This window comes from Erinaceus europaeus, chromosome 1, assembly GCF_950295315.1.
Source record: "Erinaceus europaeus chromosome 1, mEriEur2.1, whole genome shotgun sequence".
Lineage (NCBI taxonomy): Eukaryota > Metazoa > Chordata > Mammalia > Eulipotyphla > Erinaceidae > Erinaceus > Erinaceus europaeus.
In genome coordinates, this window is record NC_080162.1 from 38,664,644 (window position 1) to 38,683,651 (window position 19,008).

Consider the following 19,008-nt stretch of genomic DNA (forward strand, 5'->3'; position numbering starts at 1 on the left):
AAGAAACCACAGCACTGAAGCTACCCTCAGTGTAGTCGAGGTTCAGCTCAAATCTTGGTTACTTACACACATTAACACAGCAGTTATGTAAGTTATTTTGCTGGCCCAGAAAGTGGTGTTTTTAACGAGGTCTGTTGGTATAGATTTTTCTCAGCCTAGACTTCCATCTCCAGGAATAAGAATATTCCCCTGGGCTAGGTGGTGGCACACCTGGTTGAGCATACATGTTACAATGTACAAAGACCTGGGTTTGAGCTCCTAGGCCCCACTTGCAAGGGGAAAGCTTCTCGAGTGGTGAAGTAGTGCTGTAGGTGTCTCTCTGTCTCTTTCCCTCTCCATCTCCTCTTCTGTCTTGATTTCTAGAGGTCTCTATCCAATAAATAAAGATAAAAAACTTAATCCCTTAAAAATAAAAATAAAATAAAATTATATTCCACCTTGTCATATAATTTAACATACTTACAGGTTCCAGGATATAGAGTCACAGGGGAGGGCATTATTTTGCTTGCACCCCCCCCCACACACACACACACACGTAGCTAGGAAATGGTTCAGCAGTAGAGTACAGGACTTGCATGTGTGAGACCTAAGGCTCCACTCCAGCACCACATGTGCCTGGGAGATGATCTGGTGTCTATCTCTCACTAGTTAAATAAATCAATTCCTTATTTAGTAGTGAACCTTGTTCAGCACACCTATCAGGCTCAAGGACCTGGGTCCAAGTTCCTAGTTCCCATCTATGGGGTGGGGGGAGGCTTCATAAGTGGTAAAGCAATGCTATCTAGGTCTCTCTTTCTTTCCCTGTATCCCCTCCTCCTCTTAATTCCTCTCTGTCCTATCCAATAAAAAAATAACAAATAAAAGAAGGCATATGAGGACCAGGGTGGTAGTACACCAATTATGCAAACAAAATTCACCTCTGAGGCTCTGAAGTCCCAGATTCAATTTCCATAAAACACCACCATAAAACAAAGCTAAACAGTGCTCTGGTGAAGTAAATAAATAAATAAATAATAACAAAAAAGCATGTGAAAGAGATATAAATCATCAACATCTTCAAATACCCTAGAAAGGCTAATTAAGATGAGACTGAGCATTGAGCACAGATCAATATGAGTTCACCACTGATCTTGAAAAAACAAGAAGAGTAGCACCAAAGATTACAGGTTCTATCCCCAGCACCACCAGTTCTCTAGTTGTTTTTTTTTAAAAAAAAAAAAAGAGAGAGAGAGAGAAAAGGAGAAGAGAGGAGGGATAGGGAATGGATGGGAGAGGAAAGGAGAGGAAGGGAGGAAGAGGAAGAGGAGGGGAGGGGAGAGGGGAAGGGGGAGGAGAAGAAGGGAGTGGGGGAGGGGAAGAAGGGAGTGGGGGAGGGGAGGAAGGGAGGGAAGGCCTGGAGGGGAGGTGAAGGGAGGGGTGTTGAAGGAGAGGAGAGGAGAGGAGGGGAGAGGAGAGGAGAGGAGAGGAGAGGAGGGGAGGGGAGGGGAGGGGAGGGGAGGGGAGAGGAGGGGAGAGGAGAGAAGGGGAGAGGAGGGGAGGGGAAAGGAGGGGAGGAGAGGAGGGGAGGAGAGAGGAGGGGAGGGGAAAGGAGGGGAGGAGAGGAGGGGAGGAGAGAGGAGGGGAGGGGAAAGGAGGGGAGGAGAGGAGGGGAGGAGAGAGGAGGGGAGGGGAAAGGAGGGGAGGAGAGAGGAGGGGAGGGGAAAGGAGGGGAGGAGAGGAGGGGAGGAGAGAGGAGGGGAGGGGAAAGGAGGGGAGGAGAGGAGGGGAGGAGAGAGGAGGGGAGAGGAGGGGAGGGGAAAGGAAGGGAGGAGAGGAGAGGAGGGGAGGGGAGGAGAGGAGGGAAGAGGAGGGGAGGGGAGGGGAGAGGAGGGGAGGGGAGGGGAGAGGAGGGGAGTGGAGAGGAGAGGAGGGGAGAGGAGAAGAGAGAAAAGAAAAACAGTTTATGCTCTTCAAAATGCAGGGCAAACCCAACTACCCTCAGCACTGGGAAATATCAAACATCATCCTCTTGGGTTTAAAAGTAGTATTATCAGCCACTAATAAGCATCTAAGTATGATCTAACCATGCCACTGAATTTAGACTTTTTCCTAATGCTAAATAGAGAAATTTAAAAATGTAAAATGACACCTTTTCGTCTGTTCTGTACCAGAAGATTTAGGGATGTCATTTTCATAAAAGAATATTTAATTTCAGACTAGCAAAAGAAATCTCAGAAGTGAAGTTTGAAAGACTTGAAGACTCCCAGTGGCATAGAGTAAGTTCATTATAAAGAATGCATAAATGAGTAAAAAAATAATGAGATGGTCAGCATTTGACTTGCATCTATTATAGATTAAGCACTGTTCTGTTTAGTTTGCTTTTTGTTGTTGTTTTTAACCAGAGTACAATTCAGCTCTGGCTTATGGTGGTGCAGGGGGATTGAACCTGGGACTTTAGAGCCTCAGACATTAAAGTCTCTTTGCATAACCGTTATGCTATCTACTCCTGCCACTTTACTGTGCTGTTTTTAAGCACTTGGTAAAGATAATCTATTTTTTTTCTCACAATACTAGAATTAAGGTGCTTGGGGGGCTGGGCAGCACAACAGGTTAAAAGCACACCTGGTGCAAAGCGCAAGGCCCAGCATAAGGATTCTAGTTCGAGACCCCGGCTCCCCACCTGCAGGGGTGGGGGGTGGGTCACTTCACAGGTAGTGAAGCAGGCCTGTAGATGTCTATCTTTCTCTCCTTCTCTCTGTCTTCGCCTCTTCTATTTCTCTCTCTCCTATCCAACAACATCAGCAATAACAGCAACAACAAGGGCAACAGGGGAAACAGTAAACTCAGAAAGAGTGAGTAACCAGTAGAAGACCCCATAGCAGGGGTGGTATGTGACATTTTTACTATCACAGTATGATGTCCCTGATGAAGAATGCTATTTGGAAGCCTGGGATGTAGAGACAAATGGAACACACTTCCTAAATTCTTGAAGTATTTTTTTTTAATATTTATTTTATTTATTTATTCCCTTTTGTTGCCCTTATTGTTTTATTGTTGTAGTTATTATTGTTGTTGTCGTTGTTGGATAGGACAGAGAGAAATGGAGAGAGGAGGGGAAGACAGAGAGGAGGAGAGAAAGATAGACACCTGCAGACCTGCTTCACCGCCTGTGAAGCGACTCCCCTGCAGGTGGGGAGCCGGGGTTCGAACCGGGATCCTTATGCTGGTCCTTGTGCTTTGCGCCACCTGCGCTTAACCCGCTGCGCTACAGCCCGACTCCCGAAGTATTTTTTTTTAAAAAAAAAGATTTGTGATCTCTGCTCCAGGTGGTGGCACAGCAGGCTGAGCACACACATGGCCATGTGCAAGGACCTGAGTACAAGCCCCTGGTCTCCACCTGCAAGTGGAAAGCCTCACAAGCAGTGAAACAGGCCTGCAGGTGTCTTTCTTTCTCTTTCCCTTTTTTTTCTCCCTCTGCCCCCTCTCAATTTCTCTGTCTTATGAAAATAAAAACAAAAACCACAATTAATTAATTTTTAATAAAAGAAAGCTTTGTGATCTCCAAGACATTTTTCCTGTCAATAAGCAGTTCGCACCAGGTGGGAAAGTACTGGCAGAACACACACGTCGCATTACACAAGGACCCTGGCTTAAGCCTCCGGTCCCTGCCTGGAGGGGTTGAAGGTTCAGGAGCAGTGAAGCAGTGCTGCAAGCCTCTTCCTCCTCTCCTGCTCTATTGTTTTAACTCCCCCTTCCCTCTCATTTTCTCTCTGGCTCTATCCAAAATAAGTAACTAAATAAATATTAAAAATAAGTTGTTCATTTTTTTTCACTAGTTATGTGAATTACTTAAAGAAAGTGCACAGAAGGAAAAGGAATCCTTTACTTTAGCCCCTGGTTAACAACATTAATGGAGAAGACACTTCTAGATTCTTCCATGATGTTTGTTTCCAGACTCCGTATACATCAGTTTAACTATAATAAGGATTTTACAGTTTGTCACTTTATTTACAAAATGTGTCCGGGCTCAGTGGTGGCACAACCAGTTAAGCACACATATTACCAAGGACAAGGATCCTAGTTCTAGACCCCCTGAAAATGGACCCACCTGCAGGGGGTCAACTTCACGAGTGTCCTTCTCTTTCAATTTATCTCAATTTCTCTCTCTTCTTTTAATTTCTCTCTGTACTCTCTAATAAAAAAAAATTAGGAAGTGTGGTCGGGGGGTAGCACAATGGATAAAGCACTGGATTCTCAAGCATGAGGTCCCAAGTTCAATCTCCAGCAGCACATGTACCAAAATGATATCTGTTTCTTTCTCTCTCTCTCCTCCTAACTCACTCATTAATAAATAAATAAAATCTTTTTAAAAATTGGGGGGGGATTGCTCAACAAATTGTTTGGCTTCATATGTTAACTCTCTTTTCAATCACCAGGTTCCAGATGCCACCAGGATGCTGGCTAGGCTTCCCTGGATTGAAGACCCCACCAATGTGTCCTGGAGCTCAGCTTCCCCAGAGTCACACCCTACTAGGGAAAGAGAGAGGCAGACTGGGGGTATGGACCGACCAGTCAACGCCCTTGTTCAGCGGGGAAGCAATTACAGAAGCCAGACCTTCTACCTTCTGCAACCCTCAACGACCCTGGGTCCATGCTCCCAGAGGGATAGAGAATGGGAAAGCTACCATGGGAGGGGGTGGGTTATGGGGATTGGGTGTTGGGAATTGTGTGGAGTTGTACCCCTCCTACCTTATGCTTTTGTTCACTAATCCTTTCTTAAATAAAAAATTTAAAAAAAATTGGGGGGGAGTTGGGCGGTAGCACAATGGGTTAAGCGTATATGGCATGAAGCACAAGGACCGGTGTAAGGATCCCAATTCAAGCCCCCAGCGCCCCACTTGCAGGGGTCACCTCATAAGCGATGAAGCAGGTCTGCAGGTGTCTATCTTTCTCTCCCCCTCTATCTTCCCCTCCTCTCTCGATTGTCTCTCTCCTATCCAACAACAACAGTAGCAATAACAACAATAATAACAACAAGGGCAACAGGGGAAACAAAAATGGGACCAAGTGGTGGTGCACCTGGTTGAAGGCACATGCCACAATGTGCAAGGATCCAGGTTCAAGCCCCTGGTCCCCGCCTGCAGGGGAAAAGCTTTGTGAGTGGTGAAGCAGTGTTGTGGGTGTCTCTCTGTCTCTCTCCCTCTCTATCACCTCTCCCTTCTCAATTTCTGGCTGTCTCTATCCAATAAATAAGTAAAAAATAATAAAAAAAATTTTTTTAAGGAAAAAATGGCCTCCAGGAGCAGTGGATTCATAGTGCAGGCACTGAGCCCCAGTAATAGCCCTGGAGGCAAAAAAGAAAAATTAGGAAAAATGGGTGTGGGGGGAAAGGCTGTCAGGATTCCTAATGTCCGCACCAAGTCCCAGCAATAACCCTAGTGGCAATAAGGAAAAAGGAAAAGGAAAAAAAAAAGTGTCTTCATGTATGAGGACAAGATTACAATGATGAATTCCTCAAGAATTCTGGACTGCCTAGCTTTTGCACAACAAATGTCCACGCCTGTACTCTGCCGCTACCCTCCAATAACAGTCTAAACAGATTTAAGGCTTCTCTCTTGTGCCTCATTTGTCTTCAATCTCCTCAGCCCTGTGGCTAAGTCCATGGGCATTGCTGAATTGCTTATTAAATAAAAGTACATTCTCAACATGTCCATACCAAAGTTCAAAGTATAATGATCTGTATAAAAACATTTGCCCAACAAGTTAACTGGCATGTTTGAAAATGGACACTCCTTTGTAGCCCATTGGCTGAAACCAGAGTGAGAGCAATCACATTTTAGGTGAGAGTTACACTGTTTATGTACTTTTGGGTACAAATTATCTTTACGATGCTTAAATGAGCCAAACTTATCACGTAAAAGAGAAAAATCAGGCCTCAAAAGATTACTAAGTACAGGAGCAATCCGCCATGCAGAAGAACTTGCTGTTTACATTCCAACTCTTATATTCAGACTATAAGAAAAGTAGTAATAATTTTTCAACTACATTTATCTAGAATAGATCAGACTGTAGTGACACATTCAGGGTAAGAAAACACATCTTAGTACTCAGGGTGCTTACTTGCTTATTATGCTTTAAACCTCTCTCCTCTCTCTTTCTCTCTCTCTCTCTCTCTTTTATAGAGACAGCAAAAAATTGAGAGGAGAGAGAGAGAGGGATAGAAAGAGACCTGCAGCCCTGCTTCACCACTCACAAAGTTTTCCCCCTGCAGGTGGGGACCAGGGGCTTGAACCCGAGTCCTTGTGCACTATAGTGTGTGTGCTTAACCAGGTGTGCTACCACCTGGCTCCTGCTTTAACTTCTCTTTATCTTAAAGCAGACTCTTAGTCTGCACTGGAAAATGACACATCTAGTGTCAAAGTAGGGAATTCTGGGTACTAAATTATCTTTCCAGGAAGACCTTCTAAGCACTCTATTTCCCAACAGGGGAATCTATTGCAATTAATTATGAATACCAATTGCCTGGATGAACATTTGTGGCTAAAGTAAAAAAAAAATCCATAAAGTTTCCTTCAAATAAAGAGGTCAGAGATGTCATTCAATAGTTCAGGTAAATGGCAGAGCAGTGTGAGAAAACCACCATGACATTTATTTATGTAAATTTGAAGGCTGTAAAAATCAAATGCACACTTCTCGTATTCTTGAGCTGTAGTAAAAGAGAATGGTTATGTGGTAATGGGCTATTCCACATCTGGCAGATTCACAAGTATGTTGTCAAGTTCCCCATCTATCCCAGACAATCTAGATGCAATCTTCCACAAAACTGATAAAGATCCTTGCCCTTGAGCTTTCTAGTAAGAGAGAGAGAGAGAGAGATAGGGAGGAGACAAATACTGAGTTAGAGATAGTTAGAGGCAGAGATAGAGACAGTTACAGAGCTAAAAACATAGACAGGCACAGAGATATATGTATAGATAGACAAGATACTATGATAGGTAGGTTAAAAGCTGCATCAGAGATACAAAAATAGAGCTAGGTCTGTACCTATCGCAGACTGGTACAAAAATGAGCAAACATGTAGGTAGTTGAAAGACACACATACAGAGATAGATGGGACAGAGGGAGAGCTCTCTGCTAAGCATGGCTAAGAGCTGGCCTTGGCATACTGGATTCTTCCAGAGACTATCAGATAATCCCAGTTTTTGCACTGAGTTTGGCCTACAGAGGGGCTCCAAAGAATATCACTGAGCTCTTTTGAACCCACCCACAGTGATGGCCAGGGAAGCAGCCTAGCACAAAAGCACTGCTTCAAGATTAGCCACTTCATGGACACTGCACAATATCACACAACTTTCTTTCTACATAACCTGCATATCAAGGCTTTCCCTTCCCTTTTCCTGGTCAGAGGGCTGCCTGTGAGCACTTGACTTGTATTTGCCTCCCTTCTCCATCTCAGAAAAAGGTACCTTAGAGACTTCTCAGAGAGTACCAAGATGGCTGCCTTCAATGTCTGAGAAGCTTAGTTTGGTGCAACTTTCCACATCAGAATCAAGGCTAAGAAAACTACAGGTTTGTATCTCCCTTTCATCACTAGTCCTTTCTTCCCTGTCATCCTTCAAGGCTGTTCAACTATCTCCTTCACATTTCTTCCTTTTCCTTCTCCACTTTACATCCCCCCCTTCCATGTTTCCTCAGTATCCCCATTCCATGTTCTTCTCTCCCTGCCTTTTTATCTCCTTTTAAAAATATATTTTTAATCAGTAGTTGAAGCTTCTGAACACAAACTCATAATCTAAACATGGGCAAAACTTTCTAGCTGTATGAATGTTAAAGCAATAATGCAAAATTGCCCGAGAAGACATTAAATAGGTGGTGATTGTTCATGCAGAAAAACTCATTTAAATGATTTAAAAGAAGTTATTATAACACACTATTTTCCCAGTGACCTTCAAATATTTATCTTCTCTCTATAGTACACATTCTGTAATGGAAACCCCAGACACAATGTTAAAACCACTGATCTGAGAAGCTAACTAACAAATGCATCACTGCAGGTACATGAGTTTCTTTTAAGAGTGATTTTTAGCTGTATCCTCTGTGCTATCAAAAATGAAGAAAAATGTTATCTGAGTCTGCACTATGCATAAGGATATGAAATAAAATATCAAGAGTTATAAAAAGTAGCTGGAGGGAATGAATGAGCAAATGTATAGAATGCACTTTTGTGCCTATAGAAAGTTCTCTGACTATGAGTGCGAGAAGAGACCATGAAAGCAGGCCAAGTGCCAACTATTCCTTGAGATCTTGAGGATCTGCCTCAACCTCTTTCTAAAGGCATTGTTTTCTTCTTTGAGTTGTCTGGGTTCTTATTTTTCTGCAAGCAATCAAGAAAATTCCATTAGCATTTTGACAGAAAAGTTGCAAAATTAGACCATTTCCTGGGATGCTGTAAACTACCCTTTAAGAAGATGTACATCTGTAATGGCAAAATAGCTCACCTGGCTAGTGTGCCTGCTTCTTCACTGTAGCTTCAGTGCTGTAGTATCTTTCCATCTCTTGCTCGGTCTTTCTCATATCTGAAAAAGTCAGCCTGAAGAAATAGAGCACTGGCCACAACAAAAATAACCCAAACAAAATACATATCCATGAATAGCAAACAATTTTAATCACTTGTTGACTCAAAAATAGGATTTATCTTGTATCTAGTTGGAGACATGAATCTAACTTTTCCTGAAGGCCACCAGTTTATTCTTCTCCATTAAATGAACTTATTGTGGTGAAATTCACACAACAGAAATGTAAACTTTTAATACTTAAAGTTCAGTGACATTTTTACATTCTCTTCTTCAGAGTATTAGGAATTCTAAAACCTGAGAAAGCATTAATCTTCAGGGGTGGCTCCACTCCTTCTTCCATATGCTTCTGAATTCCTAACAACACCCCCCCACACACACACACACACACACTCATACAGTTTGTTTCTTTCTTCTATTCCTCTACCCTTCAAAAAGCATTTCTACCATGCAGCTTCTCTTATCCCCTTGGCTTGCACCAGTATACTGGGACCCCCTCCTCATCACGTCCACATATCCCTCTTTCCTTGCCTCCCCACCTTGTGTTCCTCTATCTCCTTCTCAGATCTGGGAATCTCTTACGGGGTCCCTCCTTCTCTTTCTATGACCCCATCCATCCCACCTGCTCCAGCTTTCCAAACCTCGTCGCTCTCCCACCTAGACTCCCTAGGAAGCCCTTACATGCTCTCATGTCCTCCCCTTCCATCTCCCCCACAAGTCGCAGCACCCCCTGTTGACCCCCTTCTCTATTTGCCTCTCACACCTCCCTTAGGCCACGCCTCCTCGTGCATCTCCAGTCCCAGCAACCCCTGCAGGACTTTCTTCCCATCTTCCTCCTCGTCCATCCCTGCCCCCCAGATCTCAGCGCCCCCTGCAGGCCGCTCCTGCCTTCCCTCTTCTTGCACTTTCTCTCACCTTTTGTCTCTCAACGCCATGCCATGCACGTGTTCTCGCCCCTCTCCCCTAGCTCCGCCCCTTACGCGCTGCTTTGGGTCCCAGTCTGCGCCTGCGCGCTAAGCCTACGCCCTTACCCTCTTGAGCAGTCCCTGAGGTGGTCAGCACGCGGTGCAAGGCGGTGCAAGGCGGAGCCCGGCAGCACAGGGCAGGCCAGGCACCCAGGCTCCGCCTTTTGGGTGAGAAGGCTTGGAGTCCAGATTGAGACTTGGGTCAATGTTGGCTTTTGTACATGGGTGTGTGTTGGGGGGGTGGGAGGAGATTCTCATGGCCGGGGTGGGGTGGGGTGGGGTGCATGGCTGGGGTGGGGTGGGGTGGGGTGGGGTGGGAAGGCGGGCGGGGTTTGGAAGCTTGGAAGGATGGCAGAAAGCTCCAGAGGGGTTGCATGGCCCTAGGCTGCAAGCCTTAGTGACCCTAATGGTAGAAAGTCTGCACCCTTTCCTTATAGGCCTAGATTGTTCATTTGTTGCAAGCCTTCTTAGGCAGGAACCTTATAGACCTAGAAATGCCCACTGGCTCAAATCTTGCTCAATCCTACCTTTTAGGCCTGAAATATGCATTTCGTGAAAACCTGTTGAGGTCCAAACTTATTTCTTCTAGAATCTTCTAGACAAGCCCTCTTTTTCACTTGAATTGCTTGCACTCTATACCTCCTAGGCCTCAGTAGAGTCAGCTTGGTTCTAATCCTTACAAGGCCCAAAGCTTTGGGGATCAGAACCTTGTTAGGCCTGGTTAGCTTTAAAATCTGCTAGATCCAAACCACAGGGTGCCCAACTGAGATTGTCTGCTGCTTGTTCCAACAGGCCCCGCCCTGATGGCAGCCTCCAAGAATCCAGTCCCTTCTGAGCAGTTCACCAAAATCAAAGAACTGGAATTGACACTGGAAACAGCTCCAGAGAAGCAGGACAAGGAAGATGGGGTGTGTGGCGTCACAGAATGTAGCAGCCTGGGAAAGCCAGACGCCCAGCACATCCACAGAGCCCAGGGCCCTATCCTAGTAGGGAATCACGAGCTTGTCCCGAGCCCAGCAGAGGGGAGCGAGAATGGCATCCTCGCCTTACAGCCAGTGCAGCTCACTCCTGAGGAAGCCCAGCTGCAACGTGGAGGCCGGCCGGCACCTCAGTCCCATGAAGGGGTGCAGGTGCTTGTGCACCAGGCCCATAACTCCCTGCTGTGGGTGGATGGGGAGCCCCAGCAGAGCTTGTACCCCTATGTGACCATCAGCCTCCAGGAAGAGGTTTACTCGGTGCAAGAGGTGGAGCTGATGGAGTTCCAGGTTCTGGATGAGAGCAGGGCTGAAACCAGTGAGAATACATTTGTGGTGAACCTGTCTGAAAACACCAGATTGATTAAGGTACAATTGGGTTTAATGCCTCCACCCTTTACAAGTAAGAAAAAGACCTTTGAATTTCAGGCATGAAAATCTTTTTTGCATAATCACTGTGTTATTTCCCCAGTTCAACTTGCACGTCTTAGAAGTTTTCGTTTTAAGTGGTCGAGGAAGTAGCTCCGCAGTAGAAAGTGTTTCTTTCATGCCTGAGGCCCAGGGTTTGATCTTTGACATTGCATATGCCTAAGCAGTATTCCTGTGTCTCTCTGTCTCTCTCTCACATAAATATATTTTTTCTTTTTTTTTAACTTAAAAAGCTAAACTAATTAAAATGTTGTAAAGTGCATTGTGTTTTAGAAAAAAATATGTGATGTTTTGCCACCAAGCTCCATATGCATGGCTTTATGCATATGGGTTGTAATGAATATTCTGTGCTACTTTAATTGTTTTTTCTTTCTTTTTTTAATTTTCAACTAATCTAACAGTATTATTAGATATGACAGAATTTCCACAAGTAATCTTGGAACAAGGTTCTTTATATCCAATGGTGTTGGTTCTTTATTATTCCATCATAAATTGAAAATATCATAAATCCAAAATGCATTTACTGTACTAAATCTATTGGCCTTAATAGTTATATTTATTAAAATTGCATTTATCATATATTAACTGCTCAATCTACAAAATGTCTAGAATAAATCATATGGGAAATATTAGTGAACCTGAAATTAGAAAATTTTAAAACCTGATTTGAAAAAAATGGAGTAAAAGTATCAATACATTGAATTCCATTAAAATAATTGAAATATTTCCAAAGTATGCTCATATCTACTGCTTCTACAATTTGTCACTGTCATTCAAATAATTATTTTTTCTTTCTTTTTTTCTTCTACCAAGTTATATCCCTTAGTGCTGACACTAAAAATCCACGGTTCCTGGTAGCCACTTCTTTCTCTCTTTTTCTTCCTTTCTTCCTTCCTTCCTTTCTTTCTTTTTTCTTTTTCTATTTTATTTGCTACGACAGAGAAATTAAGGGGGGAGAGGAAGAGAGATATGTAAAGAAAGAGAGAACGGTAGATACCTGTAGACCTGCTTCACAGTTCATGAAGTACCCCCCCTCTCCCCTGCTGCAGGTAGAGAGCAGGGACTCAAATCATTATTCACAGTAACGTGTTGCCTAACTGGGTGCACCACAGCCCAGCCCCTGACTATTGTTTTTCTTTGTGTTTTCTATGGTCTTATCAAGGAAGAGATTAATTTGATTGAAATTGCCAGTGTCATACTTATTTGAATACTGACTTTTGGTTTTTAACAGCTTAAGAAAGGTGAGGAGGAGACCCAGTATCTGGTTGGAGGAGAATTCGTTAGGACACCAGGGGAGCAGCTCTTTCTTGTGGAAGCCACCGCAGGCGAGGAAGGAAGCAATGAAGTTGTTTTAACAATTTCAAACTTGAGCGTGGAAGAGCCCGAAGATATATCTGCATCTGGTCAGTCACAGCCTGGGAAAGCGGACGCTACAAAAAGCCCACAGAAGACAGAGGGTAGGCCAGTTCATCTCATATAGGAAATTCCACAATAAATAAATAATAAATAAGTAAATAAATAAATCTTTTAATAATAATAATAAGGGCCAGAGTATAGTTCACTAGGTAGAGCACACACTTTGCCAAACATGAGGACCCAGGCCGGAGCCCCAGGCCACCACATGAGAATACTGTGCAAAGGGAACGCTTCACAAGTGGTAAAGTAGTGCTCTGGTTTCTCTCTTCCTCTCTCTCCATCCCTGACTCTTACCCTCTATCAAAAAACAAACACTGCTGGAGTGGTAGAATTGTGCAACGATGAAGCCCCAGTGAAAACCCCGGAGGAAAAACAATGTCTATTTTCTTTTCTTTTTTTTTAAGTGAGCTCACCATTTCCAGGCAGCAGGAAGTGATTTGTAGATTTAGCTACAGAAGTGGGACTTCTAAATTCTTCTAGCGTTTGCCCTTCTTCCGTAGCCAGTCAACAGTGTCAGGTTGAGCCTGATGTAAAGTTTCGAGACCTCCTTTGAATTTGGAGAGGTGGCAGTCGTTGACTATGTGGGTCATAAGTCTGTCTGTAGCCGCAGGGGCAGTTCGGGACTTCTAAATAAGGCTGGACATGTCTACTGCCCCAGGAGAACTTTGTGTACAGGGTCTCAAAAAATAGACCTAGTCAGATTATTAGCAAGATCTTTAATCATGCAAAGTCATACACAAGTGGGACTAAACAGTATAGTATATACACATGCTGCTCTATATAGCAGTATGATACATAAATCAGTGCTACTGCCATTAAAACAATTATTTTAAAATATTTATTTATTTATATTTTATTTATTTAAAATAATAAATATATTTATTGTTTATTTGTTTATTTTTATTTATTTATTTTAAAAAGGAGACATTAACAAAACCATAGGATAAGAGGGATACAACTACACACAGTTCCCACCACCAGTTCTCCGTATCCCATCCCCTCCCCTGATAGCTTTCCTATTCTTTATTTCTGGGAGTATGGGCCCAAGGTCATTTATGGGATGCAGAAGGTGGAAGGCCTGGTTTCTGCAATTGCTTCCCCGCTGAACATGGGTGTTGACTGATCAATCCATACTCCCAGACTGCCTCTCTCTTTCCCTAGTAGGGTGGGGCTCTGGGGAATCAGAGCTCCAGAACACATTGGTTGGGTTGTTTATTTATTTTAATGAGAGACAGAAACACAAACAATTGAGAGAGAGAAAGGCCAGAACAGAGCTCAGCTCTGGCTTATAGTGGTGCTATTAAGTGGTTAAACCTAAGACTTCAGCACCTCAGGCGTGAAAACTTTTTGCATAACCATTATCCTATATTCTAAACTCAAAATAATAATTTTTTTCACCCAAGTTTCTCAGAGCCCATAGAAAAAAATCTGACTCTGAAAAAGTTTGCCTTACTTTGAAAAAGAAATGTAAATTTCTCACTTATTTAAATTAAAAGTTTATTCAAACCCAAATCTTAATGTTCAGCTCCTTTTAAGGACATTTCTGGAACTTGACTATTTCCTCCCAGCAGCAACAGATAACCAATCTGGGAGGTAGTTCTGTTTAGAAAGCCATGCTACTACCCCTATTCTCCATTCTTAGATGTGATTAAAATTCTCTGTTTACATTGTTTGCCATTGCCCTCACCGGGTGGTTGAGTTTAAAACCATTGCTGTATATTGGTAGCTGATGTATTTAAGTCAAGAGATTGTACCTTCAAATTTCTAACCCTTAACTCCTTTTCAGGGTTTCTCTCTGGTCTCGTCTTCCCTCCCTTCTCAATTTCTCTCTGTCCTAGCCAGTAAAGAAAAAAAAAAAAGTGAAAAAAAATGGCTGCCAGGAGCAGTGGATTTGTAGTGCTGGCACTGAATCCCAGCAATAACTATGGAGGCAAAGAAGAGAAGAGAAATATACACCCAATAAGCAGTTACTGCCCACTTCCCTTTCCTTCAGTTTCCGACATTAATCAATCAACTTTGTGTCTATAAATTTTTTTCATTTGGATATCTCATATGTATGCAGTTATCCACATGGCACAGCCTTTTGTGTCTGAATTCTTTGACTTTGCATATGTTTTCAGAGTTCATCCATGTTTTAGCTTATACTTGTACTTCATTCATCTTTGTGGCTCACTAATATTTCATTACATAGATACACCATATTTTGTTTATCCATTCATCCACCGATCCACACTGAGGGTGTTTCCTCCTCTTAACTGTTGACAATGGTGCTGCTGCGAACAATTATGAGCAAGTTTTTGTTTGAACAATTCCTCTCACTTCTTTTGAGTGTATCCCTAGAAGTGGCATCACAGGTTGTATGCTTCAGTATTTCAGGAACTGCCAAATTGTTTTCTGTACCAACTGCACCAATTTACATTCCCACCAGCAGTTTATGAGGGCTCCAGTTTCTCCTCATTCATATCAGATCATGTTTCTCATTTAAAAAGTTATAACTATCCTAGAGGGTGTGAAGAGGAATCTCATTGTGGCATTGATTACCATTTCTGTAATGAATAATGATGTGGAATATGTTTTCATTTGACTATTTGTGCATCATCTTTCCAGAGAGGTCTGTTCACATCCTTTGCCTATTTTTTCATTGGTGCCTGTTTTAATTTCCTGGAGTCACTGTAATAAAATAACAGAAACTGGCTGATTTAAAGCATCAGAAATGATTCTTGCATATTTCTGAACACTGGAAGTTTTTTTTTTTCTTCTTTCTTTCTACCAGGGTTATCACTAGAACTTAGTGCCTGCATGATGAATACCACTCATGTTAGCCATTTTTCTTTTTCCCCCTTTCTTTTCCTTTTTTTTCTTTTTTTTTAACTTGATAGAGTAGAGAGAAATTGAGAGGAAATGGGAGACAGAGAGGAAAAGAAACACCTGCAGCACCTCTTCACCACTCTAGAAACTTCATCCTACAGATGGGGACCAGGGAGCTTGAACCAGAGTCCTTGGGAATAGTGATGTGTGTGCTCAACTGGTTGTACCACTATGCAGCCCCTGAGACTGGAAGTCTTAAACCAAGGTGTTGGCAGGGACATAGTCTCTTGGAACTCTCTAAAAATTAGTATGTTCTAGAAACTCTCTAGAAATTAGTATGTTCCTTTATCTTAGTTGCTGGTGTTGCTTGCAGAAGCCCTGATATTCCTTCTCTTGAGAATATATCTCTCCAGTCTCTGCTTCTGTTGCCACATGGAATTCTCCCAATGTGTCTCTTTTTGTATGTTTTTTCCTCTTATAGAATGCCAGACATGTGGATTAAGACCCACCCTCATTCAGTGACTTCATCTTATCTTTATTAAATCTACAAGGACTCTGTTTGCAAATAAGGTTGCCTTTATAATTATTTGGAATAGGATTTCAGCATATCTTTTGGGGGAATACAATCTGACCATAAACTTGCTGTTCCAAATTTATTAAAATTTCATCAGGAAATGGTGAAAAAAAATGACTGCTTGTTTTTCAGGTGAGATCAGTGTGTTCAGGATGGTGTGGCCATAGACAGTCCCTTGTTTTACACCCAGGGTTTTCACTGAGGCTTCATGCCTGCACTATTGGATTTTTTTAAACACTTTTTCTGCATCTGGGGAGATGGCTGTGTATTTTCCTTTTGTTCTGTTAATATGGTGATTTACATTGATTAATTTTTCATGTACTGAGCTATACATTCATTTCACTTGGCTTTGGTGCATTATCCTTTTAATATGTTTTGGATTTGGTTTACTTGTACTTTGTTGAAATGTATTGCTTTTATGCTCATAAGGAATATTGATCTGGTAGCTGATGGTGGCACACTGGTTTAAGTGCACATAGTACCAAGTGTAAGAACCTGCACAAGGAGCCCCCGATCCCCACCTGCAGGGAAGTGGCTTCACAAATGGTGAAGCAGATCTGCAGATGTCTCTCTTTGTCTCTCTCTATCTAACCCTCCCCTCTCAATTTCTCTCTGTCCTATCTAATTAAAAAAAAATGGGGGCAGGGGTAGTTAGCCTAATGGTTATGCAAAGAGACTCTCATCCCTGAGGCTCCATAGTGCTAAGCAGTGCTATGGAAAGAAAGAAAGAAAGAAAGAAAGAAAGAAAGAAAGAAAGAAAGAAAGAAAGAAAGAAAGAAAGAAAGAAAGAAAGAAAGAAAGAAGGAAAGAAAGGAAGGAAGGAAGGAAGGAAGGAAGGAAGGAAGGAAAAAAGAAAGAAAGAAGAAAAGAGAAAGAGAAAAAGAATAATGGCCTTCAAGAGCAGTGGATTTATAATCCCGGCACTGAGCCCCAGCGACAACCCTGGAGGCAAAAAAAAAAAAAAGAGGAATATTGCTCTGTAGTTTTATTTTACTATATCTGTTTAGTATTGGAGTAATAATAGCCTCATAAAATGAATTAGGAACTGTTCCGTACTCTTTTTCAGTGTTAGGAAGGACTGATGTTTTGATTATAATGTATGTTGGTATGGAGGGCTGCACTGAGCTGGATCCAGGTATGCAGAATGTACGTGTTTTCATGAGCAAGGACCCAGGTTCAAGTTCCTCAGCACCACCTGTGGAGAGAAACTTCACAAGCAGTAGTGGGGTTGCAAGTATTTCTCTTTCTCTACCCACCCTTTTTCTTTTCTGCTCTATTTATGCCTGTCTCTATTAAAAGAAGAAGAAAGTTTGTTTGTTGTTATTGTTTTTAGTTTTAAATGACCACCTGAAATGGTGAAGTCATTGTAGGCACTGAGCTTGAGCGCCACTCATCAAAAAACTTGATAGCAAAAAAAAAAAAAAAAAAAAAAAAATCATTGAGCTTTGGGGATAGGTAGACTAGTGTTTTTCATCACAATCTGGGAAACACACATCAATTATTTCTTACATTATTCCCCCTGTTCCTGACTTTCTGGGGCTTGGTTTGCTTGATAATGTCTTACAAGTTTCTGATGCTGTTCTTTTTTAATTGCAATCAGGGTCTTGGTGTTGGCTCTCCAAATCCAGTGTTTCTGATTGTCATGTTTTTCTCCCCCTCCCTATTTTATTTGATAGAGCAGAAAGAATCTGAAATGGGAGGATTGTTAGGGAGGGAAAGAGAAAAGTAGACAACTGAAAAACTGTATCACCACTTGTGAAATGACCCAAGGAGCAAGGGAGCAAGGGCTCAAACCAGGTCCTTGTTCATTGTAATGTGCTCAACCAGGAGTGCCACTGATCAGTCCCCAAATGTGTTCAGACAGGTTTTTGCTTTCAAATAAGTATTAATTGGTTACTTCAGATCTTTGGCTACTTTCTCACAGTTTTGTTTATTTGTTTCATTGATTTCACAAAGGGAAGGATTTTAGAAGCTCACTGCTAGTATTTATGTCACAATGTCCTCTGTACCTGACTATTTTAAATCTTACGTCTATGTGGGTCTGCTATGTTTGTTTTTCTGCTGGCTTTTGCTTTAGTGCCTTGTTTTTACTTTGAAACTTTTTTTTTTAATATTGTCAATGTCAATTCTTTGAAGCATGAAATTAAAATGGATTCTTTAAAGAACAATTTCTATTCATTTTGCCAGGAAGTTATGATCTGACTCTATCTTAAATTGGGGATTTTTGTTTGTTTGTTTTTGTTTTTATCAAAGAATTGCTTAGTTTTGGGTTATAGTGGTGCTGGCGATTGAACCTACGACACTGGAACCTCAGGAATATGCTATCTCCCTAAGCCTATTTTAAGCTTAAACAACTTCAGGCCTACTTCAGAAATGTTAGTTGGCACTGAACTTTTTTGCAGTCACCTCTCTGTGGGTAGAATATTTTCCACCTTGTTATCTGGACCTAGGTTCTCTACTGGCTCTGTTCAGTAGAACTTTCTGTGATGATGGGTATATTCTGAATCCACATTATTCAGGTCTTCAGCCACTAGCTTGAGGAGACTGTTGATTAGTTGAAACATAGCTTATAACAGAGGAAATAATATTTTATTTTATTCTAATGATCTTAAATCCCAGTTTAAGTACTCACACATAAATGGTGACTGGGGTTTCAAGCAGCAGCATCCTAGTTGATTGTTCTGGTGGTTCACTGACTGAACTGAAGGAAGAAAGGGAGAAGCATGGGTTGGCTAGAGTTTTCTTACAGAGAATCTCTGCTTATAAGTTCTGAACTGTATGAGAGAATCTCTTGGATTCTTCACTTTGGCCAGGCACTGGACTTTGTCTTGTGTCCCTTGAAGCTATAGGGAAGTCTGAAATGTTAAGACATCCCTCTAACTCTAGCATGTTGATTCCTAGAAGGAATGATAAGCAGGGCCTCCAGATGACTAGACACTGAAGTCAGCTGATCAGTTAGGAAGTTGGTTTTTATAGTCATGAAAGTACCGTTCTTGTCCTCTAAGAGTATGCTCTCATGAACTTTTTGCACCAGTTGGTAAATGTAAATAATGCATTCTGTTGTTGGATCACAACATTAGCTTAAAGAAAAAAAAGGTGGGTGGGTGGTAGCGCAGCGGGTTAAGCCCACATAGTGCCTTGGCATAAAGCACACGGACCGGCATAAGGATCCCAGTTTGAGCCCCCAGATCCCCACCTGCAGGGAGGTTGCTTCACGAGTGGTGAAGCAGGTCTGCAGGTGTCTTATCCTTCTCTACCCCCTCTGTCTTCCCCTCCTCTCTGGATTTCTC

General features: G+C 42.2%; 1 protein-coding gene across 1 annotated transcript in view; it reads left to right on the forward strand.

The window, feature by feature from the left end:
- Positions 1-10,320: 10,320 nt before the first annotated feature.
- CTCFL (CCCTC-binding factor like) overlaps positions 10,321-19,008 on the forward strand; it is a 38,886-nt gene continuing 30,198 nt past the window's right edge. The window contains exons 1-2 of the mRNA XM_060184798.1: positions 10,321-10,860; positions 12,152-12,377. Coding sequence (XP_060040781.1) covers positions 10,321-10,860; positions 12,152-12,377 — 766 coding nt within the window. The remainder of the gene's footprint in view (positions 10,861-12,151; positions 12,378-19,008) is intronic.